The 25998-nt window shown below is 51.0% G+C and overlaps 3 protein-coding genes and 1 non-coding gene across 9 annotated transcripts in view; 1 reads left to right on the forward strand and 3 right to left on the reverse strand.

Annotated features, from left to right (window-relative positions):
- On the reverse strand, nucleotides 1–12316 carry PDAP1 (PDGFA associated protein 1). Of its 2 annotated transcripts, XM_055292524.2 has the most exons (6): nucleotides 12176–12316; nucleotides 8472–8563; nucleotides 7012–7119; nucleotides 3932–4053; nucleotides 1503–1654; nucleotides 1–744 (listed from the first exon to the last, which is right to left on the reverse strand). In XM_055292524.2, the coding sequence occupies exons 1-6, from the start codon at nucleotides 12186–12188 to the stop codon at nucleotides 686–688; spliced, it is 546 nt and encodes a 181-aa protein (XP_055148499.1). In that variant the 5' UTR covers nucleotides 12189–12316; the 3' UTR covers nucleotides 1–685. The 2 variants fall into 2 exon arrangements, with proteins under 2 accessions (XP_055148499.1, XP_063502271.1); XM_063646201.1 differs by having other exon boundaries at nucleotides 1–1654.
- BUD31 (BUD31 homolog) lies at nucleotides 12252–24255 on the forward strand. 5 transcript variants are annotated; one of them, XM_055292526.2, is made up of 6 exons: nucleotides 12259–12641; nucleotides 13674–13814; nucleotides 15006–15128; nucleotides 20109–20231; nucleotides 22052–22218; nucleotides 24030–24255. In XM_055292526.2, exons 3-6 carry the CDS (start codon nucleotides 15035–15037, stop codon nucleotides 24078–24080), a joined length of 435 nt encoding a protein of 144 aa, XP_055148501.1. In that variant the 5' UTR covers nucleotides 12259–12641; nucleotides 13674–13814; nucleotides 15006–15034; the 3' UTR covers nucleotides 24081–24255. The 5 variants fall into 5 exon arrangements, with proteins under 5 accessions (XP_055148502.1, XP_055148501.1, XP_063502273.1 ...); XM_063646203.1 differs by lacking the exon at nucleotides 24030–24255 and adding an exon at nucleotides 23806–23914 and having other exon boundaries at nucleotides 12479–12882; XM_055292525.2 differs by having other exon boundaries at nucleotides 12593–12882.
- On the reverse strand, nucleotides 17936–18036 carry LOC129490931 (small nucleolar RNA U13). The gene has a single exon (XR_008660398.1). It is a non-coding gene; the product is annotated as a small nucleolar RNA U13 (small nucleolar RNA).
- Nucleotides 23766–25998, reverse strand: part of PTCD1 (pentatricopeptide repeat domain 1) — an 18560-nt gene continuing 16327 nt past the window's right edge. Inside the window, exon 8 of the mRNA XM_055292424.2 lies at nucleotides 23766–24795. Within this exon, the coding sequence (XP_055148399.1) occupies nucleotides 24610–24795 (186 nt within the window). The 3' untranslated portion in view covers nucleotides 23766–24609. The remainder of the gene's footprint in view (nucleotides 24796–25998) is intronic.

A 25998-nucleotide genomic window follows, 5' to 3' on the forward strand; every position in this document is an offset into this window, starting at 1 on the left:
TTACGATAATGTCAAGTTTAATCTGCCAAATATACAAGTTGAATTTGTGGAGCATGTTTTGCCTGGGTGCCACACAGTAAACAGAGGTTTCTTGAAATGATCAATGGGTAGGGTTAAAAATGGGCACTGGCCCTAGCCAGGTGGGTAGGAACCGGGCAGGGAAGGGCAGAGAGGCGAGGCCTGGATCAGACAGGACTGACCAGGGACAAGCCATGACCCTCGAGGACCCAGGGGCACAGGCTCCCAGATGACAGCCCCTCTCTGAATGAGCACCCAGGCAACACAGTCCAGGGCTGGGTGTAGCAAACCTCTCAGCAGCTGCCTCCTGGGACAACCACCCCCTTACATGCTATCTACCAGACAAATGAAAGCTCTTCTTACCCCATCTCCCAGGCACCCCCCAGCAAGGGCTCTGAATTCTAAAAACAGCAAAAACATTCAAATGGTTACATATGAAATGCTGTCCTGCATCTTTCTGTCTCAAAGATAGCAGCTGCCCCTCCCCCAGCCCCCCCCCATCCCCCAAACAATTTCTGTGCCAAGATGAAGAGAAGGCCCCAGGCCATGGGGGGCTCCTGGCCATGAGGGGCTGTTGCAGCGGCGCCAGGGCACAGGGTGGGTGAGACACAGCAGAGGTCCTGGCAGCACGGCCCAGGTCCCCGGCATCTCCTCCCACGGGTAGCGGTTACTTATTCAGGGAGAGTGACTGCATTCGTTTTCCTGACAGTGTGGCATCATCTTTTGCTGAGGGGTGGGAAGAGAAGGGCAGGGGTTAAAACAAAGCAACCCCCTACCCCCTCCCAACACACGCGCCAGAACCCTAGAACTTTAGGTCTGAAAGGCCGCAGAAAACAGTCTGTGCAACAAAGAAGACCTGAGAAGAGCTGAGGCGTGGGAGAGGATTTCTGCTGCAACTATCACCCTGGGCCCCCCGACATTCCCAACACGCTTCAGTGGCCAGACCACCTTATAGAAAGCTGTTCCCTCCACAAAGCCCCACCAACACACACTCTTGTGGGCAAATGGAAACTTCTCACCCCACCTCCCAGCAGAACCCTGTAATTCTAACCTCCCTCCACGGGTTCTGAAGTCTAAAATCTAAACATTCCAACAGTTACATGTGAAGTCCTTTCCTGTTGGGGTTTGTGAAGCAGGGTTGAATGGGAAGTTGGGATCACTGTGAGCCTCAGGCAAGGTCTGTACTAGGGGCATGGTTTCCTGTGACCTCCCGCTGCTGGAAGCAGGAGTGACTGTCCACCTACTGTGGACGGTGCTCTGCTGAGACTTTAACCCACATCTGACCCCATGATGTCGCTGGAACCTCCCGGTCCCCCGGGGAGTGGCAGGCACAGGGAGGGGGGGCCTCTCCTGAATGATCTCCTAGGCAGTAGTCACTCCTCACCTCATTGTCACCTCACGGACAGGGACACGAGTTCAGTGCTTTGTGGCTGGCCCAGGACCAGAGTTGGGGCGTGTCCCTGCGTGCACAGCCCAGCCCTTACCTTTCCTTTCCTCTTCCTTCTTCCGGGCAGCCTCCTCCCGCTGTTTCCGGATGATGGCCAGCCGGGCCAGGTCAGCCTTGGCTTGCTCTGTCTTCCCAGCCAAGTGCATTTTCATGTAACGCTCTTTTGCCTTCTGCTTCTCAATCTCTTCTCTGTGTAGATAAAATGGTGTCACGGGGACATCTTTCCCACCACTGTTTGCCAAACTGGATGGGAGTCAGAATAAAGGCCAAGGATTCGGCCTAGGGCCAAGGTGGAAGGGGTGCTCTGGCTGTGAGTCCCTGGCTCCATGAACCCCCTGCTTGGTGGACGTTCACCAAGAAAGTGAGCAGGAGGGAGAGGCCCAGGGAGAAAACTTCTGCAATGTCCAGAAAGCCCCAGCGGGACAGGGAACAATGTCCAGCTACAGCAGGGAGGGGAGGATGCCTGAGGGCTTCATGATCAGGCTCTGGTGGCCATGGAGAGAAGGGGGACCAGACCAAGAGTGTTCCAGAGAAGATGACCGGGAGGATGAAAGCAGAGGGGACCACATCCTACAAGGAAGGAAGGGCTGGACGTGGTGGCTCAGGCCTGTAATCCCAGCTCTCTGGGAGGCCAAGACAAGAGGATCACCTGAGGCTATAAGTTTGAGACCTGCCTGGGCACTATGGCAAGACTCTGTCTGTACAAAATAGAAAATCTAAAAATTAGCCAGGTGTGGTGGCACACATCTGTAGTCCCAGCTACTTGGGAGGCTGAGGCAGGCGGATTGCTTGAGCCCAGGAGTTCAAGGCTGCAGTGAGCTATAACTGCACCACTGCACTCCAGCCTGGGTGACAGAGTGAAATCCTATCTCTAAAAAATACAAACAAAAAAAGGAATGAAGAAGTGGAGGAAGCAGCCACAGGGCATAGGATGAGGACAACAATGGGAAACAGACACACCCAGTCTCAGGTGAACACCACACGGCCCATTCTTAGAGCAGCTTAGATGTGCACGGTGCTGCCCCCCAAGGGGACAGCCCCTATCAGTAGGGGGACGGGAGTAATTGCTGGGCTCCCATGGGACAAAGTGTCAGGAATGAACCCCCTAAGTAGAGTCAGTGGTGAGGGTCATTAGCTTCCTTTTGAGGATCCTCCCAAGCTTGAGATTCTCAACTGGAGTGGATGCCCTTCGGGATGAGATCGGAGGGCCTATTTGCACTGGGTTCCTCGAAGAGCCAAGTGTTGGAGGAGGAGAGGGCCCTGCCTGGCAGGAGGCTGGGACAGAGACTCGGCCTCCCAGAGGTGTTCACGGTACACACTGGGGAGTAATGAGACACCAGACATGGGAGCTAGCTAGAGGGGAGGGAGAGGGACTCGGAGTGGGAAGAGCAGACGCCTCACTACAGAGATGAGGAGATAATACCTGGCGAACCGCAGATCCTAGCCCAGGAGGGATGTGCCACACTCAGAAGCCTCTAAGCTGAGCCTCAGGAATGATGACTGAGGCAGCCCAAAGACTCTGCAGGGCCCTTCAGTGAAAGCAAAGTGCCAGGCAGGGCGTCTCTGCAACCCCAAAGAGCAGAGGGAGAGAGCAACAGGATCCCTTTCACTGGTGAGGACACTGATGCCCAGAAAGGGCACAGCCTTATCAAAGGCTGCACAGCTGCCAATGGCAGAATACCACAGTGGCAGAATACCCAGGTTGCTGGGTTTTTGAAGTCAATGCCAAGAGGAAGCTACCGAAGGGGGACAGAAGGGTCCTTAGCAGCTGCAATCACACCCAAGCTCATGGCCTTCCCCATGAGGCTTTCACAGACACACCCCTCAGCCATTATCCTAAATGCCCAGTCAGGAGAGAAACCAGCAGGCTTCAACCTCTTGTAAGGCCCTTGAGGTCACTTGGTGGCTGCCAAAAGTCAGGGCACCAGTCAAGGACTGATCCTGTGCCAGGCACTTCAGTACATCATCTTGATCCTCATACAACTCTTGAGGAAGACATTTGCAGCTTCATTTTCACACAGGACTTGGAGAGGCCTGGGACAGCTGGCTGAGCTGCGCTGGGCTGGACTGCCTTCTGGCCGGCACAGGCTCACAGCCCCCTTCCAGTCCCCATGGCCACGACACTAGGGATGGATGCAGGTCAGCAATGGTCAGATCGGTGGGGTAAGGGAAATCTCCCCAGGGTGTGGTGCTCTGGAAGAGGGGAATGGAGGGCAACCCTCTGTATCCTGCACCATTACCTCAAGTGTTATGCTCAGGTCTGAGCCTGTTGTCCTATTTCCCCTGATAGCATATCAATTGGTGAAAACACATTCTGTGTGGCTTGTTAAAGGCTACTGGAGGGCCATTGGGGAATGAGACAGAAATAAACAGCCACAGCTCCCAGCCAACTGGGGACCTTAGCATCCCACAGGCCACCTGCTAGCCTATATTCCCTGGGACACAAGGCCCAGCCAGTGATGTTACCGTTCTCTCCGCGAAAGCTCCTTTGGCCCGTCCAGATCCAGTTGTGTGACCTTTTTGGTTGTCTGTGCCACCCGGTTGGGGTTCTCGATGTCGATGAGCCCTTCAACGCCTTTGCGCTTTTGCTAGAACAGGGCAAGAAGCTGGTTGTTGGAGTTCAGGTCCTGTGGAGCCCCTGAGGGCCACTCCTACCATCTCTCAACAGCCCATCTGGATGAGGACAAACTCCTGCTCCACCCCTAGCCCACGTAGTGCTCAGCCCAAGTCTCACAGTGGGTACAGCTCTCTGGAGCATCTTCATCAGCCTGAGAAGAGCCCACAGAACAGCTGCTCGGGGTCCAATAACTTGTCCAAGTCAACCAGGAAGTAGGTGGTAGATGAGAGGTGTGCCCTACCCCAACTTGCAAGCACTCACACAGCACTACTCCCCCACTTCAAGCTCGGCTTCTAAAAGCAGTTTTCCATGGAATCCCATGCCTGATTCTTCTTGCAAGAAGCGCTGGGCTAGAATCCCCAGGGCAGGGTGGGCCAAGTGTGTGCTGTCACCACCAATTCCAATTCCCACCCACCTTAGCTGAAGGACTGGACATGTAACTCAAGAATGAGCTACCGGATCACAGACTCTACAGGTTTGGGATGCTGGCCCAAGAACCTGGAATCTGCACCTTCCCTGGGGAAGTTCCAGAAGAAGGGAGTGTGTTCTCAATGCAGCAGGTTTGGTCAAAGTTTCAGGCCCTGTCAATTCCATCAATTCTCCTTAAGGGGGCAGGGAGACAGCTTCCACTCCACAGAGCTCCCTCCACACACTTCCAGTCCAGCTGCACACTTACACCTCCACTTGGATGCCTGGCACTGTAAACTTAACATGTCCAAGACAGAACTTGAGATTCATCCTTTACCCAACCGGACCCTCCCTGCAATCCTAAGCATATCCTTGATTCGTTGTTCCTTCAGCAACCCCCAAATACGGCTTAAATTTGTCCACTCTTCTCCACTGCCATTGTCACCATCCTAGGGCAAGCCACGATTTCTTTTTTTTTTTTTTAATTTTGAGATGGAGTTTCGCTCTTGTTGCCCAGGCTGGAGGGCAATGGCACGATCTCGGCTCACCACAACCTCGGTCTCCTGGGTTCAAGCAATTTTCCTGCCTCAGCCTGAGTAGCTGGGATTACAGGCATGAACCACCATCCCCGACTAATTTTGTACTTTTAGTAGAGACGGGTTTTCTCCATGTTGGTCAGGCTGGTCTCGAAATCCCAACCTCAGGTGATCCGCCCACCTTGGCCTCCCAAAGTGCTGGGATTACAGGCGTGAGCCACCGCACCCGGCCCAGGATTTCTGATCTGAACACTGCTCTTAGTCTCAACATCCTATCATTCACTCTCCATGGAGAAGCTAAAATAATCTTTTTTTTGAGCCAGAGTCTCACTCTGTCGTCCAGGCTGGGAGTGCAGTGGCACGGTCTCGGCTCACTGCTCTCCACCTCCCGGGTTCACGCCATTCTCCTGCCTCAGCCTCCCGAGTAGCTGGGCCTACAGGCGCCCACCACCACGCCCAACTAATTTTTTGTATTTTTAGTAGAGACGGGGTTTCACCGTGTTAGTTAGGATGGTCTCGATCTCCTGACCTTGTGATCCACCCACCTTGGCTTCCCAAAGTAAAATAATCTTTTAAAAGCATATCTGGAGGCCGGGCGCAGTGGCTCACGCCTGTAATCCCAGCCCTTTGAGAGGCCAAGGCGGGCAGATCATGAGGTCAGGAGATTGAGACCATCCTGGCTGACATGGTGAAACGCTATCTCTACTGTGGTCCCAGCTACTCGGAAGGCTGAGGCAGAAGAATGGCGTGAACCTGGGAGGCGGAGCTTGCAATGAGCCGAGATCGTGCCACTGCACTCCAGCCTGGGTGACAGAGAGACTCTGTCTCCCAAAAAAAAAAAAAAAAAAAAAGCATATCTGGACATGTCTCTCAATCTCTTCAAGGCCTTCCCCAGCTGCCACTACCTACCATAAAGAAACCCCATGGTTTCTGGTGGCTCATGCTGCTACAATCTCAACACCTTAGGAGGGTGAAGTGGGAGGATTACTTGAGCCTAGGAGTTCGAGACCAGCCTGGGCAATATAGTGAGATCCCCATCTCTACAAAAAATTTAAGAATTAGGTGAGTGTGGTGGCATGTGCCTTTGGTCCCAGCTACTTGGAAGGCTGAGGCTGCGGTGCTTCACTGCAGCTTCACTGCACTCCAGCGTGGGTGACAGAACAAGACCCTGTCTCAAAAAAAAAAAAAAAAAGAAAGGGGCCGGGGTAGTGGCTCACGCTTATAATCCCAGCACTTTGGGAGGCTGATGCGGGTGGATCATGAGGTCAGGAGATGGAGACCATCCTGGCTAACACGGTGAAACCCTGTCTCTACTAAAAATACAAAAAATTAGCCCGGTGTAGTGGCAGGTGCCTGTAGTCCCAGCTACTTGGGAGGCTGAGGCAGGAGAAGCACTTGAACCTGGGAGGCGGAAGTTGTAGTAAGCTGAGATTATGCCACTGCACTCCAGCCTCAGTGACAAAGTGACACTCCGTCTCAAAAAAAAAAAAAGAAAAGAAAACCCAACCCCTTCAACAGCTACATAGGAGGTGTCCTTGCCAGTCTCTCCTCCTGCATCTGGACCACTCCGCTCCTTACCCTGTAACTCACAGCTACACTGGCCCCTTTCTGGTCCTTGAACATGCCAAGCTTATTCCCACCACAGGACCTTTGCACTTGCTAATCTAGTTTCTCAATTGCTCTGCACGCCAATTTTCACATAGCTGGCTGCACCTTGTTTTTTCAGATCTCAGTTTATAAGTTGCTTCACCACCACAACACTTTTCCAAGTCCCCTCAATCAGTCTGTTTTGTTAGTAACACTTCTCACTACTTGAAATGACACTGTCCATTTACTTCTTTGTTGTCTGTATCTCCCGTAGAGTGTAAACCCTCAAGAGCAAGGACATTGTCTGCATCTACCTTTGGGACTAGTACTAAACGGTCAGTCAACGTTGTTTGTTGAATGAATGAGTCCAGGCCCCAGGCCCTCAAAAGACTCAGTACCTGGTAGTCATCTTCTTCATCCTCACTCTCATCTGAGTCTAGAGATTTCTTCTCCTTTTTGGGGTCACCTGCAGCCCCATCTCCACCTTCTTTTTGCTCCTCTTCTTCCTGTTTCAGAAATGGACAACCTGCAGAATCAAAAATGCAAAACAAATCCCCAAGACTGTGACCCCATCACCCCCCAGACTGTGGACCTTGAGAAATCAAGCCCCTAGAAGGCTGGAACCAAGGATGACAAGGGTCCTACTGTGACCCTGGCCCCCAGGGAATAGGACCTGGGCCAGACACAGGCAGCCTATGCACTCGGCACCACAGCTTAGAGGCCATTCCCATAGTCCAGCAAGCCCCTCACACAGCCACAGAAGGCCCTGCTCCCCTTCCTAATCCAGCCACCTCAGCAGCCAGGGTGAGCAGCTTGTTTCCTGGGGTCAGAAGGACTCAGCCACCAGGCTGAAAACCACCATCCTACTCAGCTCCCACCTGCCGCATGCAGCTGCCAAATCATGCTGGCATTCCCAGGCGAGTCCTCTCCCTCTCCACTCCCACTCCATGGCAAGCCATCCCCCCCGACCCACCCACACAGGTGACCTCCTGCACCAGCTTCCCAGAACAACACCTCGGAATGCTGCTTCCCTCCGCCTTTCTTGCCTTCCCACCAAAAATGTCCCTTACAGAAACCTCATGTCCTTCATCTCTTGGCACTTGCCCACACATCCTCCATGTCCTGCTCAGCTGCCGGCTCCCCCAAGGACCCCTCCCAGACCCCACAGCTGGATGTGGCCTTTCCCTTCTTGAGGCTCCTGGGGCACTTCACAGCTGTGTACCCATCTGGCCCTGACTGCTCCCTTAGGCCCTTGATCCAGGCATCAATCTAATGATATGGTAAGATGCAGATGCTGACGATTGGAATGTATTCTATTTCCTAACGGTGGCTTGGACAATGTACCATGGGAGCAGAGGAGAGGGAACTACTAAATCAGCTCTGGCTGGAGGTGAGGCACGAGTCTCAGAGGAGGAGAGGCTAAACAACGTCTCCAGGGATGGAGAGCATGCTGATGCTGGGGGTGTGGGAAGGCAGGGCACATGTCACGTACAGTGTGGCAAATCATCCTGTGTGGCTGCAGCAGACAAGCAGGGGTGCTGGGAGCTCGAGCTGTGAATGGACAGGGCCTGCAGGAGGGAGATCCTCCTGAAAGTAGATGCACAAGACCAAGAACAGGGCCCCACTAAGGCAGCTGCTGCAGAGCAGCCACAGTTCTTTCTAACCCATCCAGGCAGATGCCCATGCCCCGACTGTCATTGGTTGTTCTGAGACTTATACCTGGGGCTCACTGCCCGCCTGACCCCCACGTGCTGGCTTGTCCCTGTGAATGGGTAGTCCTTGCCTGGCCTCTCTGTGAACCAAATTGGCAGAGCGCCACCCTGGGCCACTGGCGTGGCCTGGACAGGCATGTACTCACCCTGGCCTTTTGCTTCTCAGCCTGCAGCTGCGCATCGATCTCCTCAGGGCTCGTATACTGCCTTGCCCGGCCTTTGTGGCCTCCCTTTCTCCCTGCAGAGACCCGCAGTTTAGAAGGTGAGCGGAGGCAGCTGCCTTGACTGCTCTGACCCCCAGAGGGCTGTGTCCTGCTTGGAGTGCTCTCATCAGAGACCACAGAGGCCTCACCTACCCCTCACCCAGCACCACCCAAACCGACACCTCCTCCACCCTCATGTGTTCAAAGGCACGCAGGAAGCAACTCGTGACCATCTGATGCATCACCAAACTGTGTACTAAATGCTGGCTCCCACACAGAAGACCGGAGGGGAGGACATGGCGGACAGTGCACTGCAGTGACTTGCTACATCCCCTGGTCCCTTACAATCCAAGCATAGTGGACTCAGATGCAACCACAGAAACATGTACCACTTACACCCCTGCCGTCACTATAAGGGCTTTTTACGCGATGTTCTGTCACAGCCAGGGGCACTTTTTTTTTTTTTTTTTTTTTTTTGAGATGGAGTCTTGCTCTGTCGCCTAGGCTGGAGTGCAGTGGCGCAATCTCGACTCACCGCAACCTCCGCCTCCCTGAAATGATTCTCCTGCCTCAGCCTCCTGAGTAGCTGGGACTACAGGCGTGCACCACTATCCCCAATTAATTTTTGTATTTTTAGTAGAGATGGGGTTTAACCATGTTGTTTGGCTAGGATGGTCTTGATCTCTTGACCTCGTGATCTGCCCATCTCAGCCTCCCAAAGTGCTGGGATTACAGGTGTGAGCCACCGTGCCCAGCCAGCCAGGGGCACAGTTGATCCTTGGAACAAACCTATGGTACAGGAGTGATAGCTGGTCCCATTTCATAGACCGGGAGACTTAGACCAAAGCAGACTGCTAAACACCACGAAGTTTAGAGTCCAACTCCCAGGTTCCACACTTACTGGCTTGATGACTTTGGGCAGGTATTTAACCTCTCAGTCTCAGTTTCCTCATCTGTGTCCCTACCTTACAGGGTTGTCACAAAGATAGATGAATTAATCAATATACAGAAAGCTGCTGGAACAGTGCCTGCTACTGAATAAGCACTACAAAAATGTTCGCTAATATCCAGGCACAGCGGCTGATGCCTGTAATCCCAGCACTTTGGGAGGCCAAGGCGGGCAGATCACTTGAGGCCAGGAGTTCAAGACCAGCCTGGTCAACATGGTGAAACCCCCTCACTACTAAAAATACAAAAATTAGCTGGGCATGGTGGCACATGCTTGTAATCCCAGCTACTTGGGAGGCTGAGACAGGAGAATCACTCAAACCCGGGAGGCAGAGGCTGCAGTAGCCGAGATTGGGCCACTGCACTCCAGCCTGGGCCACAGAGCGAGACTCCGTCTCAAAAAAATAAAAAAATCGCTGATCGTTACTTTTCCCTCTAATCTAGTATTTGGTGGAAAAACAACAACAAAAAAAGCACTACTGAGCACATAAGCAATTTACTGCAGATATCGGAAACACAGTAAAATACCTTGTGCTCACCTTAGTAGTATGGCAAAAAGAGAATACTTCAGGGAAAAAAAAACCCAAACCTACAGGCAAAAATTTTGTGCTTAGACTAAGAAATGATTGGCAAAGTACAGTTGAAAACAAACCTGACTACACAGTCTAAAAGTTAAAAATGTGACTAGCAGTTAAAGTGTCAGTTTTATAGTCTGACCCTCTTCAGCCGGGACACCAGGCTGACCCTTGCTAAAGCCATCAGCCAGTTTTAAAGTAGGGTGGTATCCCCCTCTGCTGGTCCCCAAGTATGCAGGGGTGGCTGTGGCCTCAACTTCCACACAGGACCTCTCCTGGAAGCTGAGGCCCACCTGATTTCCAGAGTCTGTCTCTGTGAGCAGAGACTCTGTAATCAGCCAGAGTTGCTCTGCACTCCAGAGGCGGTAGCAGAGATACTGGCCTCCTCTGATTCCTTACAGCAGCTGCAGAGCCATAATTGGGCTGCTACAGATCACACCACCCATTTTTAATGACTACCTAGGTTCCCAGGGGTGTCTAAGTCTACGCTTATTAAAGTCCTATTGTGAGAGAGCAAGTGTGCCAAGAAAAAAACCAACAGCCTTTCTTGCTCTCTTAATACACCAGGCAACAGTAACAACTCGAAATCGATTACTATAGGCTCTCCTCTCATGTACTTGGCTATGGGACCCTGACCTTAGCTTGGTCCACAGTAACTTTTATAATAGGCTCTTCAAGACTTTAAAAAATGATTTGCAGTTAACATAATGGAAACAAGAGTTCGTCCTTTGCTCTTGGGGAGTTTGATACTTCTAACACCTTCACGGTGTTTTGTGGTTTTCAGATTAACCCAAGAAAATGTAAACCTTGTCTACCCAAAAAAGCTTTTCACAAGCCCAAAGACCATTTAGCTATGAATTCATATTTAAGGTTTTATCATTGTAACCTCCAATCTTTGCCCAAAGTATCCATTAAGTAAAACTTTGGAAGGAGGATGGCTCATTCAGCAACCTCCTTTTACAGATGAAGGGACTGGGGAACAATAGCAGAGAGACTTTTTCAGCCACAGAATAAATCAGTACAAAGCTAGGTTTAAGCACATTTAGCTCTGTAATGCCCAATTATCTCTGGAGTCAGGAAGCGATTTAGGTTTGAAAACGCTCCAGGCAGATGTTTCTGTGGGTTGAGTGGATTAACCAATATAACACATGAGCTACCAATACAAATATATTTGTTCTGTGCCAGGAGGTAGCCAGGCACTTTATGAGCGCTGTCATTTTACCACCCCAGCCCCAACTCACCAAGCTAAGGATTAGCCCAGTGTTTCAGATGAGGAAGAGGTTAACTTGTTCAGGGCCACAGAATTAGACGGTGACATAGCTGAGATTCAAACTGGGGACTATCGATTCTAAAGGGGAAAACAGGATAGAGAACGGACTAGAGGACAGAGGACGGGCTACAATGGACTGGGCAGTCATGGACCTTCTTATAAGGCCAAGAGATGGCAAAGCCTTAAAAATAAGAATAGTTATTGCTTCACTGGGCACTTTTAACGACTGCCTGGCAGAGTACTGCGCACTCCACGTGGATTACCTAGTTGAAGCCTCCCAACAGTACTACGAGGTAGGTACAATCGTTATTCCCATTGGCAAATGAGAAAACGGAGACACAGTAGGTGGAGCGACTGGCTCAAAGGAACACACCGAGCCGCTACCGAACGGGGGAGTCGAAACCAGGTCTGGAAGGCTCATGGGCATCGCCTTAAGTCTTCCTAGGCAGGCCTGGCTGAACCGAAGCCAGAAAAGGCCCACGTTTTACGCGAGAGGCAGGCGGGCCCGGCACAAGCGCGGGACGCGGTGACTCAGTTCCCAGACAGCCAAAAAGTGGGATAAATTCCAGAACCCCTAGGCCCGAAGAAGCGCATCCTAGATCCGGCTTTCTAGGCCGGCGAGGACCCAGAGCCTCCGAAACTCCTCAGACCACTGACGGAGTGACTCTTGGACACCACAGTCCTCAGTTTCCCCATCGGGACAATTGGGCGTCGAGGCCCAGGCCTGGCTCTCAGCCGGTGCGGACAGCCTCCCTCTGCGCTGCTCTCAGAGACGCCCATGGGCTGAGGGGACAGCGGAAGCCAGACCTGGGCCGCCCCTCCAGGCCTGCGGGCCACGCGCGCCCGCCCCTCACCTCCTTTAGGCATCGCGGCTCCGGCAGCTGCGGCGGCGGCGGCGCCTCGAACTGACACAGGAACCGGAAATACCTTGGGCTCTACTTCTTCCGCCCGGGCCAGCCGCCGCCACCACCTCAGTGGCCGCAGTGGCCGCAAGGACCCGGACCTCAGGGGGGCCTCCGCACGAAGCCGGACCGTCCTGCGCGCCGCCTAAGTCCAGGCTTGCCCGCGCGCTGCCAGGCAACAACGCCCCCAGTCTCTCCGTTCGGGAAGACGCGTGGCCCTGCCGGCCACCCACCGGAAGTGAGGGCAAAGGGCAACATTGGCTCTGGAATTCTATACAGGCATTGCTGAGGACGCCTAAGATGACGCAATCTCCGCGCGGGGAGGGCGGGGCTCCGCAAGGACCTCATGCCTTAGCGATCGCCTGAAGAGCGGAAGCCGTCAGTTGAGAAGCAGCTACCCAAGGTCCAGGAGTTTCCGGTATGTGTTTTCCCTCTGTTCTCCATTACCTTGGCAACGGCTGAGGCGGGAGACCGGTGGTCTGCACCGTCCTGGAGGGAGATCTGAGTGGCTGGACTCTCAGCCAGCCACTGGGATGTGTTCGGGCTTTGGACCTTGAGGCCGGAGAGAGCTCCCGAGAGGAGGCGGCGCCCCGTTCATTCTTCTGAGGGGACGGTAGATTCGGGGGTTTTCCTCTAGGATTCTCACGCGGTTTTCTCTGGTAGGAACGTCTTCTGTCTTCTGATTGTTTTTCTAAGCTGAGTTCAGATGCTGTCCTTTTTATGAGTTTTCCCTACAATCCTGCACTATCTTCCTTCGCTCCTTCTCGCCTCCTTTCCCGAGCGCCCCAATCTCTCCTACACCTCCCGGCACATCTTTCTTCTCGATCTGATTACCTCCTACCTCCTCTTTCTCCTCGATCTGGTTACCGCCTACCATTTCCACCTCCGGGAGGCCTCTTCTGACTTCCAGGCTGGATCAGGGCCCTCGAATTTCCCTGGGTCATAGAAAAGCGATCATTCTCTTGTCACAGACTATGCGCCTTGGGGCCGAGACCAGAATTCACCCATTTCTAGCTTCAGCGTAGGGAAGACTAGTGCGAAGACCACTGATTTGGGAGTCAAGAGCCCTCCAGAGTCAGGCTTTGCAAATTCTCACCTGTGTGACCCTGATTCTACCTTATAGAGTTTGATTCCTCCTCTATATGGTTGTTTTGGGAGTTCATGAGAGGAGGCTGTGTTGGGGGGGAGGGTCTTTGTAAAGTGTCAGATACGTTACAGAAGGAATGAAGTGACTGAATGAATTTGAGAGAGATGAATCTGTTATGCTGAAAGATAAATACTTAACCTGAGTTCTCTCTGGCAGCAAGGAAATGCTGTGTGGTTTGAAAAACGCTTTGCTATTTAGATTGGGATCGGCCTCTTGTATGGGAACTACCTGACTTTATCTAATATGTTGTTTGGTGTGAAAGAGACCTTGGCAATCAGCCAATCCACTGCCCTCATTTTACAGAAGAAACCGAGGACCAGAGAGGGAATTCTGTGACCTGAAAGTCACAGAATAATTTTTTAGAGCTGGACAAGAATCCAAGCCTGCAACTGCAGAGACGAGAGATTTTTCTGCTGTCTATACTCTTGGGAAGCACATCCTAAGGTACTTTGATTTTACAGCCATCTTTCCCTTTTTATTTTATGTTTTGTTTTGTTTGTTATTGAGACATGGTCTCACTCTGTCACTTAGGCTGGAGTGCAGTAGTGTGAACATGGCTCACTGCAGCCTTTCAACCTCCTGGGCTCAAGTGATCCTCTTGCCTCAGCCTTCCTTGTAGCTCAGACCACAGGCATCCACCACCATGCTCAGTTAATTTTTTTGATTTTTTTTTTTTTTTGTAGAGATAGGGTTTCTTTTTTTTTTTTTGAAACAGAGTCTCGCTGTCGCCCAGGCTGGAGTGCAGTGGCACGATCTTGGCTCACTGCAGGCTCCGCCCCCCGGGGGTTCACGCCATTCTCCTGCCTCAGCCTCCCAAGTAGCTGGGACTACAGGTGCCCGCCACCTCACCCGGCTAATTTTTTGTATTTTTAATAGAGACGGGGTTTCACTGTGTTAGCTAGGAAGGTCTCGATCTCCTGACCTCGTGATCCGCCCGCCTTGGCCTCCCAAAGTGCTGGGATTACAGGCGTGAGCCACCATGCCCGGCCAGAGATAGGGTTTCACCTCATTGCTCAGACTGGTTTCAAATTCCTGGGCTCAAGCGATCTTCCCACCTCAGCCTCCCAAAGTGCTGGCCAAGACCAGAATTACAGGCATGAGCCACCGTGCCTGGCCTTCCATCTTTGCCTTTTTAAATAGTCACCTCCATGGCTCCCCGAGTCACGGCCCTCCTTATACTCTATTGTAATTGCTTTTTCTCTTGTATGTCTCTTTGCTAAAATGTCACCTTCTAAGGGGCAGAGGCTTAACTGTTTGTTCTGTGTTCCCAACATCCAGTATAGGGTTAAGCTTGTAGTTGAAGTTAGCTAATGACAACTACAAATGTCTCTTAGGCACACATTATACACCAGGCATGATAGATACAATTATAATGAAGTCTTTGCAATGACTACATAAGGTAGCTTCCATTATCCCCATTTTACAGATGAGGAAACAGAGACTTAGGAAGGTTAAGTACCTTTCTGAAGATCACAGCGGGTAAGTAGCAGAGCCAGGATTTGAACACAGTCTGGGTGCTGAGCCCTGTCCCATAGCTGTGACCCTATGCTGACTCAAGTCAGCCTGTACCAAAATAATGGCTGGCAAAGGCCTTTGGGGATTTGAGACTCAAACCAATTCATTTTTTTTCCCCAGATCTTTGCAAATTATCCTGTGGAAGGAAAATGCCTAAAGTCAAAAGAAGCCGGAAAGCACCCCCAGATGGCTGGGAGCTGATTGAGCCAACACTGGATGAATTAGATCAAAAGATGAGAGAAGGTGAGTAGGGGAGTTCCTGTCTGGGTGGGCTGGGTCCAAGGGTCACAGGCTTAGATGCCCCCAGGGGACAGGCATAAATGCAAATATAAAAAGAGGGTGGTCTACTAACGCTGACATGTTGTGTTTGCTTATGAACTCGTGGAAATACTGTAAGTGCCGGAAAATAAGATAACATTAATGAAAAGGTCCTCAAAAAAGGTTTTTGTTTTTGTTTGTGTCTTTTGCCAACTTGAATATAAAAGGTTATGAAATATAGATCAAATAGTCCACCTATAGTTATTTACTGTGTTGGTTAGATGTATATTTAAAATCATACAAAATATATTTACTTGGAAGTGCTATTCCTTTTCAGTCTCATCGATTAGTCTTTGCCACATCTGTTTTCTGTCACTTCCTTGTAAATGGCGTGTGATCCTGCTTTGTGAACCCATGTCCTATGCTGTCTTTGGAAATTTTATCTGAAGCCACAAGCATCTGTTGGCCTTATATGATCACAGTGTGGCCACTTACCAATTAACTTTTTTATTTTTATTTTTTGAGATGGAGTCTTGCTCTGTCTTCCAGGCTGCAGTGCAGTGGTGTGATCTAGGCTCACTGCAACCTTTGCCTCCCATGTTCAGCGATTCTCCTGCCTCTCAGCCTCTCGAGTAATTTGGATTACAGGCATGCGCCACCATGCCCGGCTAATTTTTGTATTTTTAGTAGAGATGGGGTTTCTCCATGTTGGCCAGGCTGGTCTCGAACTCCTGGCCTCAAGTGATCCACCCACCTCGGCCTCCCAAAGTGATGGGATTGCAGGTATGAGCCACTACACCCAGCTGAAGTTACTTTTTAAAGTAGCGTTTGAAATGCTTGCTTGTAACTAACCTAATCATGGTTATTATGAGATTGTACCTCCAGCAGTAATTACTAAATTAAATCAATGTTAAGTTACTTTGTCCCTTTTTAAAAGAACTGTTGGTACCAGATAACTTCTATTAAATACTCAGTACTTGTTTTGCAGTTTAGATTTGGACGGGCCTATTGCAATAATCACGTTCATTTTGGGCTGAGACATTTCTTCCCGAAACAGCTCTTTATCAAAATAAAGGAAATGGGAGCGTGCTGGAACAGAAGAGATTTTGCAAGTCCTTTAAAGTAAATTAACTTCATCTTCTAAAGGGTGACTTTTGAGGGGAGGAGGAACCCTACTTTGTCTTTAGATATTCTTCACCTCCAGAAAAAAGTATTCTTTGTTCTGTTTTTCTTCTTTTTGTTTCTGTTTTGAGACAAGGTCTCACTTTGTTGCCCAGGCTGGAGTGCAGTGGTTCAATCACAGCTCACTGAAGCCTCCACCTCCCAGGCTCAGTTGTTCCTCCCATCTCAGCCTCCCAAGCAGCTGGGACTACAGGCATCCACTACCATGCTTGGCTAATTTTTCTCTTCTTTTTTCTTTTTTTTTTTTTTTTTTTTTTGAGACGGAGTATCACTCTGTCGTCCAGGCTGGCGTTCACTGGCGCAATCTTGGCTCACTGCAAGCTCCGCCTCCCAGGTTCACGCCATTCTCCTGCCTCAGCCTCCTGAGTAGCTGGAACTATAGGCGCCCGCCACCACGCCCAGCTAATTTTTTTTTTTTTTTTTTTTTTTTTGTATTTTTAGTAGTGACGGGGTTTCACCGTGTTAGCCAGGATGGTCTCGATCTCCTGACCTTGTGATCCACCCGCCTCGGCCTCCCAAAGTGCTAGGATTACAGGCGTGAGCCACCGCGCCCAACCAACGCTTGGCTAATTTTTTATAGAGATGGGGGTGTGTTAGTCCATTTTCATGCTACTGATAGACATACCTGAGACTGGGCAATTTACGAAAGAACGAGATTTAATGGACTTACCGTTCCATGTGGCTGGAGAGGCCTCACAATCATGGCAGAGGCCAAGGAGGAGCAAGTCACGTCTTAACATGTGTACCTGCTGAATCTACTATCTGCTTCTCTGCTTGGATCACAGCATTCTGTTTGTTGAGCTGAATTGTAACTCCTAGGTAATAGAATGGCTTAAAAGCTGGAGACAGGGAGGGATACTCTTCTTGACCACTCCTCGCCCTTCTGTTCTTCCCTAAAAACTGAGGAGGTCGTAGACAAAGATGAACTTGTGACTGCTAAGAGAGAGAGAACTGCCTTGTGGCAAGTATGAGCGCCACCTGATCCTGCGTGTGTTGAAGGAGCAGCTTCTTCTGCAGCCACTTCCCTGAGAACGTGTAGACTGGTCTAGTTTATTTCGCTTTTCCTCAGCCCTAAAGGACTTTGGCTGGGAGATGAAATTAGAGGTGCCTTCAAGATGATTAGGATGCCCATCTGTGGGCCTAGAATTATCTTGAGAAATTATTATGCTGTAGAAATAGATCTGAAAGCATAGGGACTAAGGTTGGTTTTTTGGCTTGTTTTTTTTTTTTTTTTTTTTTTTGGAGACAGGGTCATGTGTCATCCAGGCTGGAGTGCAGTGGCACAATCTCAGCTCACTGCAACTTCTGCTTCCCAGGTTCAAGCACTTCTCGTGCCTCAGCCTCCCAAGTAACTGGGATTACAGGCATCTGCCACCATGCCCAGATAATTTTTGTATTTTTAGTAGGGACAGTGTTTCACCCTGTTGGCCAGGGTGTTCTCGAACTCCTGACCTCAAGTGATCCACCCGCCTTGGCCTCCAAAAGTGCTGGGATTACAGGCGTGAGCTACCGTGCCCAGCCGGGACCAACCTTTTAACAGAAGTTACCACTGAATGATCTTTTTAAAAATCTATGTTTTCTAATTCTGTAATTAAAAAGACTTTTTTTCTTGTCACATGGGTAATGTGCCAACGTTGTGACAAGGTTTGAGAGTGGCACGTCTCACACATGGATATGAACACCCAGTCACACTCCTGAATTACAAAAAGATCCAAAAATAGACATTTTTAATTTAAAACAATTATGTTTAAATTACTTAGCTTATTTTTTATTTTTTTATTTTTTTTTGAGATGGAATCTCACACTGTTGCCCAGGCTGGAGTGCAGTGGTGCGATCTTGGCTCACTGCAACCTTTGCCTCCCGAGTTCAGGCAATTCTCCTGCCTCAGCCTCTTGAGAAGCTGGATTACAAGCATGCACTACCACGCCCGGCTAATTTTTTAATTTTTAGTAGTGATGGGGTTATACCACGTTGGTCAGGCTGATCTTGATCTCCTGACCTCATGATCCGTCCACCTTGGCCTCCCAAAATGCCCGGCGGCTTATTCTGTTTTTAAATAACAGCTTTATTGAGATATTAATCATACACTGTAAAAGTCAACCTGTTAAATTATCCAATTAAGGGGTTTTTAGTATATTCACAAAGTTGTGCGACCATTGCCACAGTCAGTTTGATGTTTCAAGGTTCATCCGTATTGTAGAATAATCAGTACTTACTTCATTCTCTTTTTTTTTTGAGACAGGAGTCTTGCTTTGTTGCCTAGGCTGGAGTGCAGTGGTGTGATCTCAGCTCACTGCATCCTCCGCCTCTGGGTTCAAATGATTCTCCCACCTCAGCCTCCCAAGTAGGTGGGATTACAGGCATGCGCCACCATGCCCTGCTAATTCTTTTGTATTTTTAGTAGAGATGGGGTTTCACTGTGTTGACCAGGCTGGTCTCAGACTGCTGACCTCAAGTGGTCTGCCCATCTCAGCCTCCCAAAGTGCTGGGATTACAGGTGTGAGCCACGGAGTCCGGCCAGCCCTGTTTTAACTTCTTGAGGAGGCACCTAACTCTTTTCTGCAGTGGCTCCACCATTTTACATTCCCACCAGGAATGTAGGAGAGTTCCAGTTTCTCCACATCCTTCCCAACAGTTGTTATTGTGCCATAATTTTGATTATAGTCATCTGTAGGGTCCAGCCCCACAGGGTCGGTGGGTTTCTCCCCGTGTGCGGAGACGAGAGAGCGTAGAAATAAAGACACAAGACAGATAAAAGACAGCTGAGCCCAGGGGACCACTACCACCAAGACGTGGAGACTGGTAGTGGCCCCGAATGCCAGGCTGCGCTGATATTTATTGGATACAAGACAAAGGGGCGGGATAAGGAGTGTGAACCATCTCCAATGATAGGTAAGGCCACATGGGTCACGTGTCCACTGGACAGGGGGCCCTTCCCTGCCTGGCAGCCAAGGCAGAGAGAGAGAGGAGAGAGAGAGAGAGACAGCTTACACCATTATTTCTGCTTATCAGAGACTTTTAGTACGTTCACTAATTTGCTACTGCTGTCTAAAAGGCAGAGCCAGGTGTACAGGATGGAACATGAAGGCAGACTAGGAGCGTGACCACTGAAGCACAGCATCACAGGGAGACGGTTAGGCCTCTGGATAACTGTGGGCAAGCCTGACTGATGTCAGGCCCTCCACAAGAGGTGGAGGAGTAGAGTCTTCTCTAAACTCCCCCGGGGAAAAGAAGACTCCCTTTCCCGGTCTGCTAAGTAGCGGGTGTTGTTCCTTGACACTTTTCGCTACCACTAGACCAAAGTCTGCTTGGCAGTGGGCGTCTTCCCAGACGCTGGCGTTACCACTAGTCCAAGAAGCCCTCTGGTGGCCCTGTCTGGGCATAACAGAAGGCTCACACTCTTGTCTTCTGGTCACTTCTCACTATGTCCCCTCAGCTCTTACCTCTCTATGGCCTGGTTTTTCCTAGGTTATGATTGTAGAGCGAGGATTATTATAATATTGGAATAAAGAGTAATTGCTACAAACTAATGATTAATGATATTCATATATAATCATATCTAAGATCTATATCTAGTATAACTATTCTTATTTTATATATTTTATTGTACTGGAACAGCTCGTGCCCTCGGTCTCTTGCCTCGGCACCTGGGTGGCTTGCCGCCCACAGCCATCCTAGTGGGTATAAAGTGGTATTTATTCATTATCAGTAGTTACTTACAAAAAGAAAATCCCGCGCAGACTGACCCTATTCCCCCAAACACACTCTTTATTTCTCCCCAGCCGAAACAGAACCGCATGAGGGAAAGAGGAAAGTGGAATCTCTGTGGCCCATCTTCAGGATCCACCACCAGAAAACCCGCTACATCTTCGACCTCTTTTACAAGCGGAAAGCCATCAGCAGAGGTAATTAGTCTCTCTTGGCCTTTGAAGCTTGAGTCACTTTTGGAGTTACTGAACTAACCACAATCCTTATTCTCGCAAGCTGTGCAAGTCATGGTTTTTCTTACCACAAAAAATTAGGGGGAGCCAATGTTGGCTGAGTTTTGTGTGTGTGTGTGTTTTTTTTTTTTTTTGAGATGGAGTCTCACTCTGTCACCCAGGCTGGAGTGCAGTGGCACGATCTTGGCTCACTGCAAGCTCCACCTCCTGGGTTCAAGCGATTCTCCTGTCTCAGCTACCAAGTAGCTGGGATTACAAACACCCGCCACCACACCCAGCCAATTTTTGTATTTTTAGTAAAGATGGGGTTTCACCATATTGGTTAGGCTGGTCTTGAACTCCTGACCTCAGGTGATTCACCCGACTCGGCCTGCCAAAATGCTGGAATTACAGGCATGAGCCACGCTCTTGGCTTTTGTTTTGTTTTTTTTTTTTTGAAACAGGGTCTTGCTCTGTTCCCCAGGCTGGAGTGCAGTGGTGCAATCATGGCTCACTGCAGCCTCAACCTTCTGGGCTCAAGGGATCCTCTCACCTCAACCTCTTGAGTAGCTGGGACTACAGGTGTGCACCACCACACCCAGCTAATTTTTAAATTTTTTTCTTTTTCTTTTTTTTTTTTTTGAGACGGAGTCTCGCTCTCTCACCCAGGCTGGAGTGCAGTGGCGCGATCTCGGCTCACTGCAAGCTCCGCCTCCCGGGTTCACGCCATTCTCCTGCCTCAGCCTCTCCGAGTAGCTGGGACTACAGGCGCCCGCAACCACGCCCGGCTAATTTTTTTTTGTATTTTTAGTAGAGACAGGGTTTCACCGTGGTCTCGATCTCCTGACCTCATGATCCGCCCGCCTCGGCCTCCCAAAGTGCTGGGATTACAAGCGTGAGCCACCGCGCCCGGCCTTAATTTTTAAATTTTTTGTAGAGATAAAAAATTTTTAAATTTTTTGTAGGCCCTTGCTATGTTGCCCAGGCTGGTTAACTCAAGTGATCCTCTGGCATTGGCTTCCAAAAGTGCTGGGATTACAGGTGTGAGCCACCTTGCCTGGCCTAAGTACTTTTGTTTTTTTGTTTCGTTCCTCCTCCAAGGACTGTCCCGTTGCAATACTGAATGCTTTATTTTTTTATTTTTTATTTTTTTTTGAGATGGAGTCTCGCTCTGTCGCGCAGGCTGGAGTGCAGAGGTGCAATCTCGGCTCACTGCAAGCTCCGCTCCCAGGTTCACGCCATCCTCCTGCCTCAGCCCCCCAAGTAGCTGGGACTACAGGTGCCCGCCACCATGCCTGGCTAATTTTTTTGTATTTTTAGTAGAGACGGGGTTTTACCGTGTTAGCCAGGATGGTCTTGATCTCCTGACCTCGTGATCCGCCCGCCTCGGCCTCCCAAAGTGCTGGGATTACAGGCATGAGCCACCGCGCCCAGCATGCTTTTTTTTTTTTTTGAGATGGAGTTTCGCTGTCACCCAGGCTGGAGTCCAGTGGCACGACCTCAGGTCACTACAACCTCCGCCTCCTGGGTTCAAGCCATTCTCCTGCCTCAGCCTCATGAGTAGCTGGGATTACAGCTGCCACCATGCCCGGGTAATTTTTGTATTTTTAGTAGAGACTGGGTTTTACCATGTTGGCCAGGCTGGTCCCGAACTCCTGACCTCAGGTGATCCGCCTGCCTCGGCCTCCCAAAGTGCTGGGATTACAGGCATGAGCCACTGCACCCGGCCTGAATGCTCTTTTTGATCAAGGGTGGGGAAGGTTTTTAGACCATGGCCTGATGCTCTTTCCCCATCTTTTTGACAGAACTCTATGAATATTGTATTAAAGAAGGCTATGCAGACAAAAACCTGATTGCAAAATGGAAAAAGCAAGGTTATGAGAACTTGTGCTGCCTGCGGTGCATTCAGACACGGGACACCAACTTCGGGACGAACTGCATCTGCCGCGTACCCAAAAGCAAGCTGGAAGTGGTAATGTCTGACACTCAAGCTTGATGTTATTTTCAGCTCAAAATTCTGCCCTAGTTGACTCCAAGGGATCTTATGTTATTTGGTTGGGCTGGAATGTCGTTTTGTCCCTGGATGTCCAGCTGGCTCTCCCTCGCGGGAGTGGGTCCCTCTGTTCAGGAATCCGTGTGAGGCAGCGTGTGGCTGTATGTTTGTTAGGTCTGGGGCCAATCTCAACTCCACCTTTGGGCAAATTACTGAACCCCTTTCCTCACTTTGGAAATGGTGGTGAGGAGCCCTAATCCTGAGGTGGTGGCAGGGTGACATCAGGGAAGGGCGGCCACTCAGTGAGTTCCTGTCCCTTTCAGTCCTCACAGTGATACTTTAACATCACCATCACTGTCTTTCCCGCCCCCCGAGATGGAGTCTTGCTCTGTCGCCCAGGCTGGAGCACAGTGATGCCACCTTGGCGCACTGTAACCTCCGCCTCCCGGGTTCAAGCAATTCTTCTGCCTCAGCCTCCCGAATAGCTGGGATTACAGGCATGCGCCACCATGCCTGGCTAATTTTGTATTTTTAGTAGAGACAGGGTTTCTCCATGTTACTCAGGCTGGTCTTGAACTCCCGACCTCAGGTGATCCGCCCCCCTCAGCCTCCCAAAGTGCTGGGATTATAGGCATGAGCTACTGTGCCCAGCCCACTGTGTTTCTTCTTTCAGAACTTTCTGTTCCAAGCATCACTCCTAGGTCAGGCGCCTCAGGAGTGGTGCTGAGGAACAGGAGCTGAGCTCCACCCCACCCCAAGCCCCTCTGAAAGGCAGCTGTGGCCCAAGGCAGAGTCACAGCAGTGGCCGCTCAGTGCAGCCCCTTGGCACACAGTTGTTGGCACAGCTGGGAGGTCAGGCCCCACCGCCCATCTGCCAACCTGGCCTCCTTTTCCCTAGCTCCACACAGGGGCCTCTTCACATAGGTCCCCTATGCTGCAGTGAGACTGACGATGGAGAGCTGTGGCTGGATGCTGAAGACTTGTGTACTGAGCAGTGGGGGCGAGCAAGGGCTGCCTCCCCGAGGGAAGACCGGGGTGTTGGTTTTCTGATGGAGGCAGGGAGGGGTGGCAGAGTGGCAGAAGCCCCCCCTCCTCTGAGTGCCCAGATTCCACAAGGGGCCCAGGTCGGGGGGCTGGTGGGCTGGGGTGCTGCTTCAGCCCTGTGGCCAAAACAGCCTGCTGTAGATTTACCTGGGTTTCACCAGAGGATCCCGTTTACTTAAACTATGGTCTTGCTTCTCCAAGAAAAGAACTTGAAAAAGTAAAATAAACACAAGCCACTGTTCTAGGGCTTTCTGGCTGGCCAAGCATTGGGCCGCACCAGGCCTGGGGGACAAGACCCTTCTTTCTGGGGGGCTCTGAGCCAGAAGGGTGTGACTCAAGTGCATAGCCTCCTGCCCTCTTCCCCCACCAGTGTCCCAGCCCAGAGGCCGCCCTGAAGTCCCCAAACAGTAGCAGAGCCACCTCTGCTCATTGCAGTGTCTGTCATGCTCACTTAGCAGAATAATGAGACTCATTCACACCGATTTCTTTTTCTTGATTGGCAAACGTGTGTTGGATTTGCAGAACATATTATAAATATGCAGATGTAACCTCGGTGTCAACCGCAGCTGTTTCTACCTTCATGAGGGAGCCAATTTTCCCTGTCCAGAGCTGTCAAGGAAGGGTTTCTGAGGTGTGTCCCTATATGGCATGGTGGCAGGTCCTTCGTGGGAGGGTTGCCACGTATGTGAGCATGCAGGGGCGAGCGTGGCGTAGTGGCATCGTCTCACCGTCCTCCTCCGTTGCAGGGCCGCATCATCGAGTGCACACACTGTGGCTGCCGTGGCTGCTCTGGCTGAGGCTGGCACTCTCCACCCTGGACTCTGGACTCCACAGGTTCCTGCCTGTGACGCCACGCCCTTCCTGGGAGCAGCGAGCAGTGCCCCAGGCCCGAGTTGGAGCACGGTCTGTATGGGGAAGGCTTCGCTATCCATCAGCTGTGATTTGTAAAAATAAAATCATTAAACCTCTCGAGCCCCCACGTCTGTTCTTTCAGAGCATCGGCCTATGGAACCCAGTGGGGCAGCACCAGGCCCCAAGGACCAGATGCCCCGGCCCCCTTGTGGTGTGCGAGGTGACACGCAAAGGTAGCTGGAGCTGGAAGACCCGTGAAGGTGACACGCGAAGGTGGCTGGAGCTGCCCGTGGACCTGCCGGGAGCACAGGCACCTTGGGCCTAGCGTGTGTCCTCACACCAACACCTGTGACACGCTGCGGCTGTTCCTCAGGGCCTGGCTCTTCCCCCAGGCAGGAGGTGACACCAGCTCACTTGTCCTGGGGCTTCCACAGAGCACTGGGGGCCGAGCACGTTGTTCCAGCTGTGCTCCCATCACCTGCCCCCAAGGGCACATCCGTCCACATCAGCCTCCTTGCCGGTGTCCTGGTCCTCCTGGGGCTTGGTCCGGAACTTGTGCCAGGGGTGCGGCGTTTCCTCTGCGGGCATCACTGTCAGCCACTGCTTATAATAGGCTCGGAAGCCATCAATCTTCTCCAGGTAGGTGTTCTTCCCTTGGTACTGGAATTAGAAAAGCGAGGCTAGAATCACTCCTGTTACCTATAGCTAATCCCAAACCTCGGCAGCTGGCTCAGGCCTCAGGGAAGCTGGTGGCTGCCATTTTCCCTTCCAGGTGGCTGCAAGGGACAGGGCAGAAAGCTGTGAACACGCACTACGGGCGTAGCTTACTTCAGAGAAACAGGTCCCAGCTGGGTACCCTGGGGCAGGCCCAGAGCCATCTGCCCAACAGCATTCTTCCCAAATAGGCACCACTGTGCTCCTCCATCCACAGTTGCCACCCCAGGCCCCCAAGCCAGAATCGCTGGGTCTTACCAGCTCTGCCTCCACAGCCTGCCTAGCCCCTCCCCCTCAAAGCCACCTCCCTCTGACCATCATCTCAACACTGCCGAGATAGGCTCCATGAGATACGGGGAAAAAAGCAAAGACACACCAGACAGAAACAGAGAGCTGGTAGGAGAATATAGCAAAAAAAAAAAAAAAACAGCCAAAAAGTACTATCTGACATACAGCTACTACCACACGATAACAAAAAGTTTGGCTGGGCACGGTGGCTCACGTCTGTAATCCCAGCACTTTGGAAGGCCGAGGCGGGCAGATCACTTGAGGTCAGGAGTTTGAGACTTGCCTGGCCAGCATGGAGAAACCCCATCTCTACTAAAAATGCTGGATGTGGTGGCGCATGCCTGTAGTCCCAGCTACCTGGGGAGGTTAAGGCAGGAGAATGGCTTGAACCCAGGAGGCAGAGGTTGCAGTGAGCTGAGATCACGCCATTGCACTCCAGCCTGGGCGACAGAGCAAGACTCTGTCTCAAAAACAAACAAACAAAAAAAAAGGTTTGAGTCAAAAGACTGGACAATTCTAAACCTTAAGGTGCCGGGTAGAGCCTGAAAGCACAGAAAGCAAAACTCAACAGAATCACGAATATAAACAAGTCCACCATCATGAGGGAATATGAGTACAGATGCTCCTGACAGCAGGGTTCCGCCCCCAAAAACCCATCGTAAATCAAAAATCAATCTGGCTGGGCATGGTGGTACATGCCTGTAGTCCCAGCTCCTCAGGTGGCTAAGGTGGGAGACTGCTTAAGCCTGGGAGGTCAAGGCTACAGTGAGCCATGTTCGTGCCACTGCACTCCAGCCTGGGCAACAGAGTGATTCTGTCTCTTTAAAAAAAAAAAAAAAAAAATGCGGCACGGCACGGGGG

This window comes from Symphalangus syndactylus, chromosome 9 (assembly GCF_028878055.3).
Source record: "Symphalangus syndactylus isolate Jambi chromosome 9, NHGRI_mSymSyn1-v2.1_pri, whole genome shotgun sequence".
In the NCBI taxonomy this organism is placed as follows: Eukaryota; Metazoa; Chordata; class Mammalia; order Primates; family Hylobatidae; genus Symphalangus; species Symphalangus syndactylus.

Bases quoted from the DNA above. Each gene is read 5' to 3' on its own strand.
- PDAP1 (XM_063646201.1), bottom strand. The intron at 4,054-7,011 runs GTACTGAGTCTT...GCCCTGTTCTAG, and splicing joins ATGAAGAAGATGACTACCAG to CAAAAGCGCAAAGGCGTTGA. The intron at 1,655-3,931 runs GTAACATCACTG...TTATCTACACAG, and splicing joins GAGCTTTCGCGGAGAGAACG to AGAAGAGATTGAGAAGCAGA.
- BUD31 (XM_055292527.2), top strand. From the start codon at position 15,035: ATGCCTAAAGTCAAAAGAAGCCGGAAAGCACCCCCAGATGGCTGGGAG. The intron at 15,129-20,108 runs GTGAGTAGGGGA...ATTTCTCCCCAG, and splicing joins AGATCAAAAGATGAGAGAAG to CCGAAACAGAACCGCATGAG. The intron at 20,232-22,051 runs GTAATTAGTCTC...TCTTTTTGACAG, and splicing joins GCGGAAAGCCATCAGCAGAG to AACTCTATGAATATTGTATT.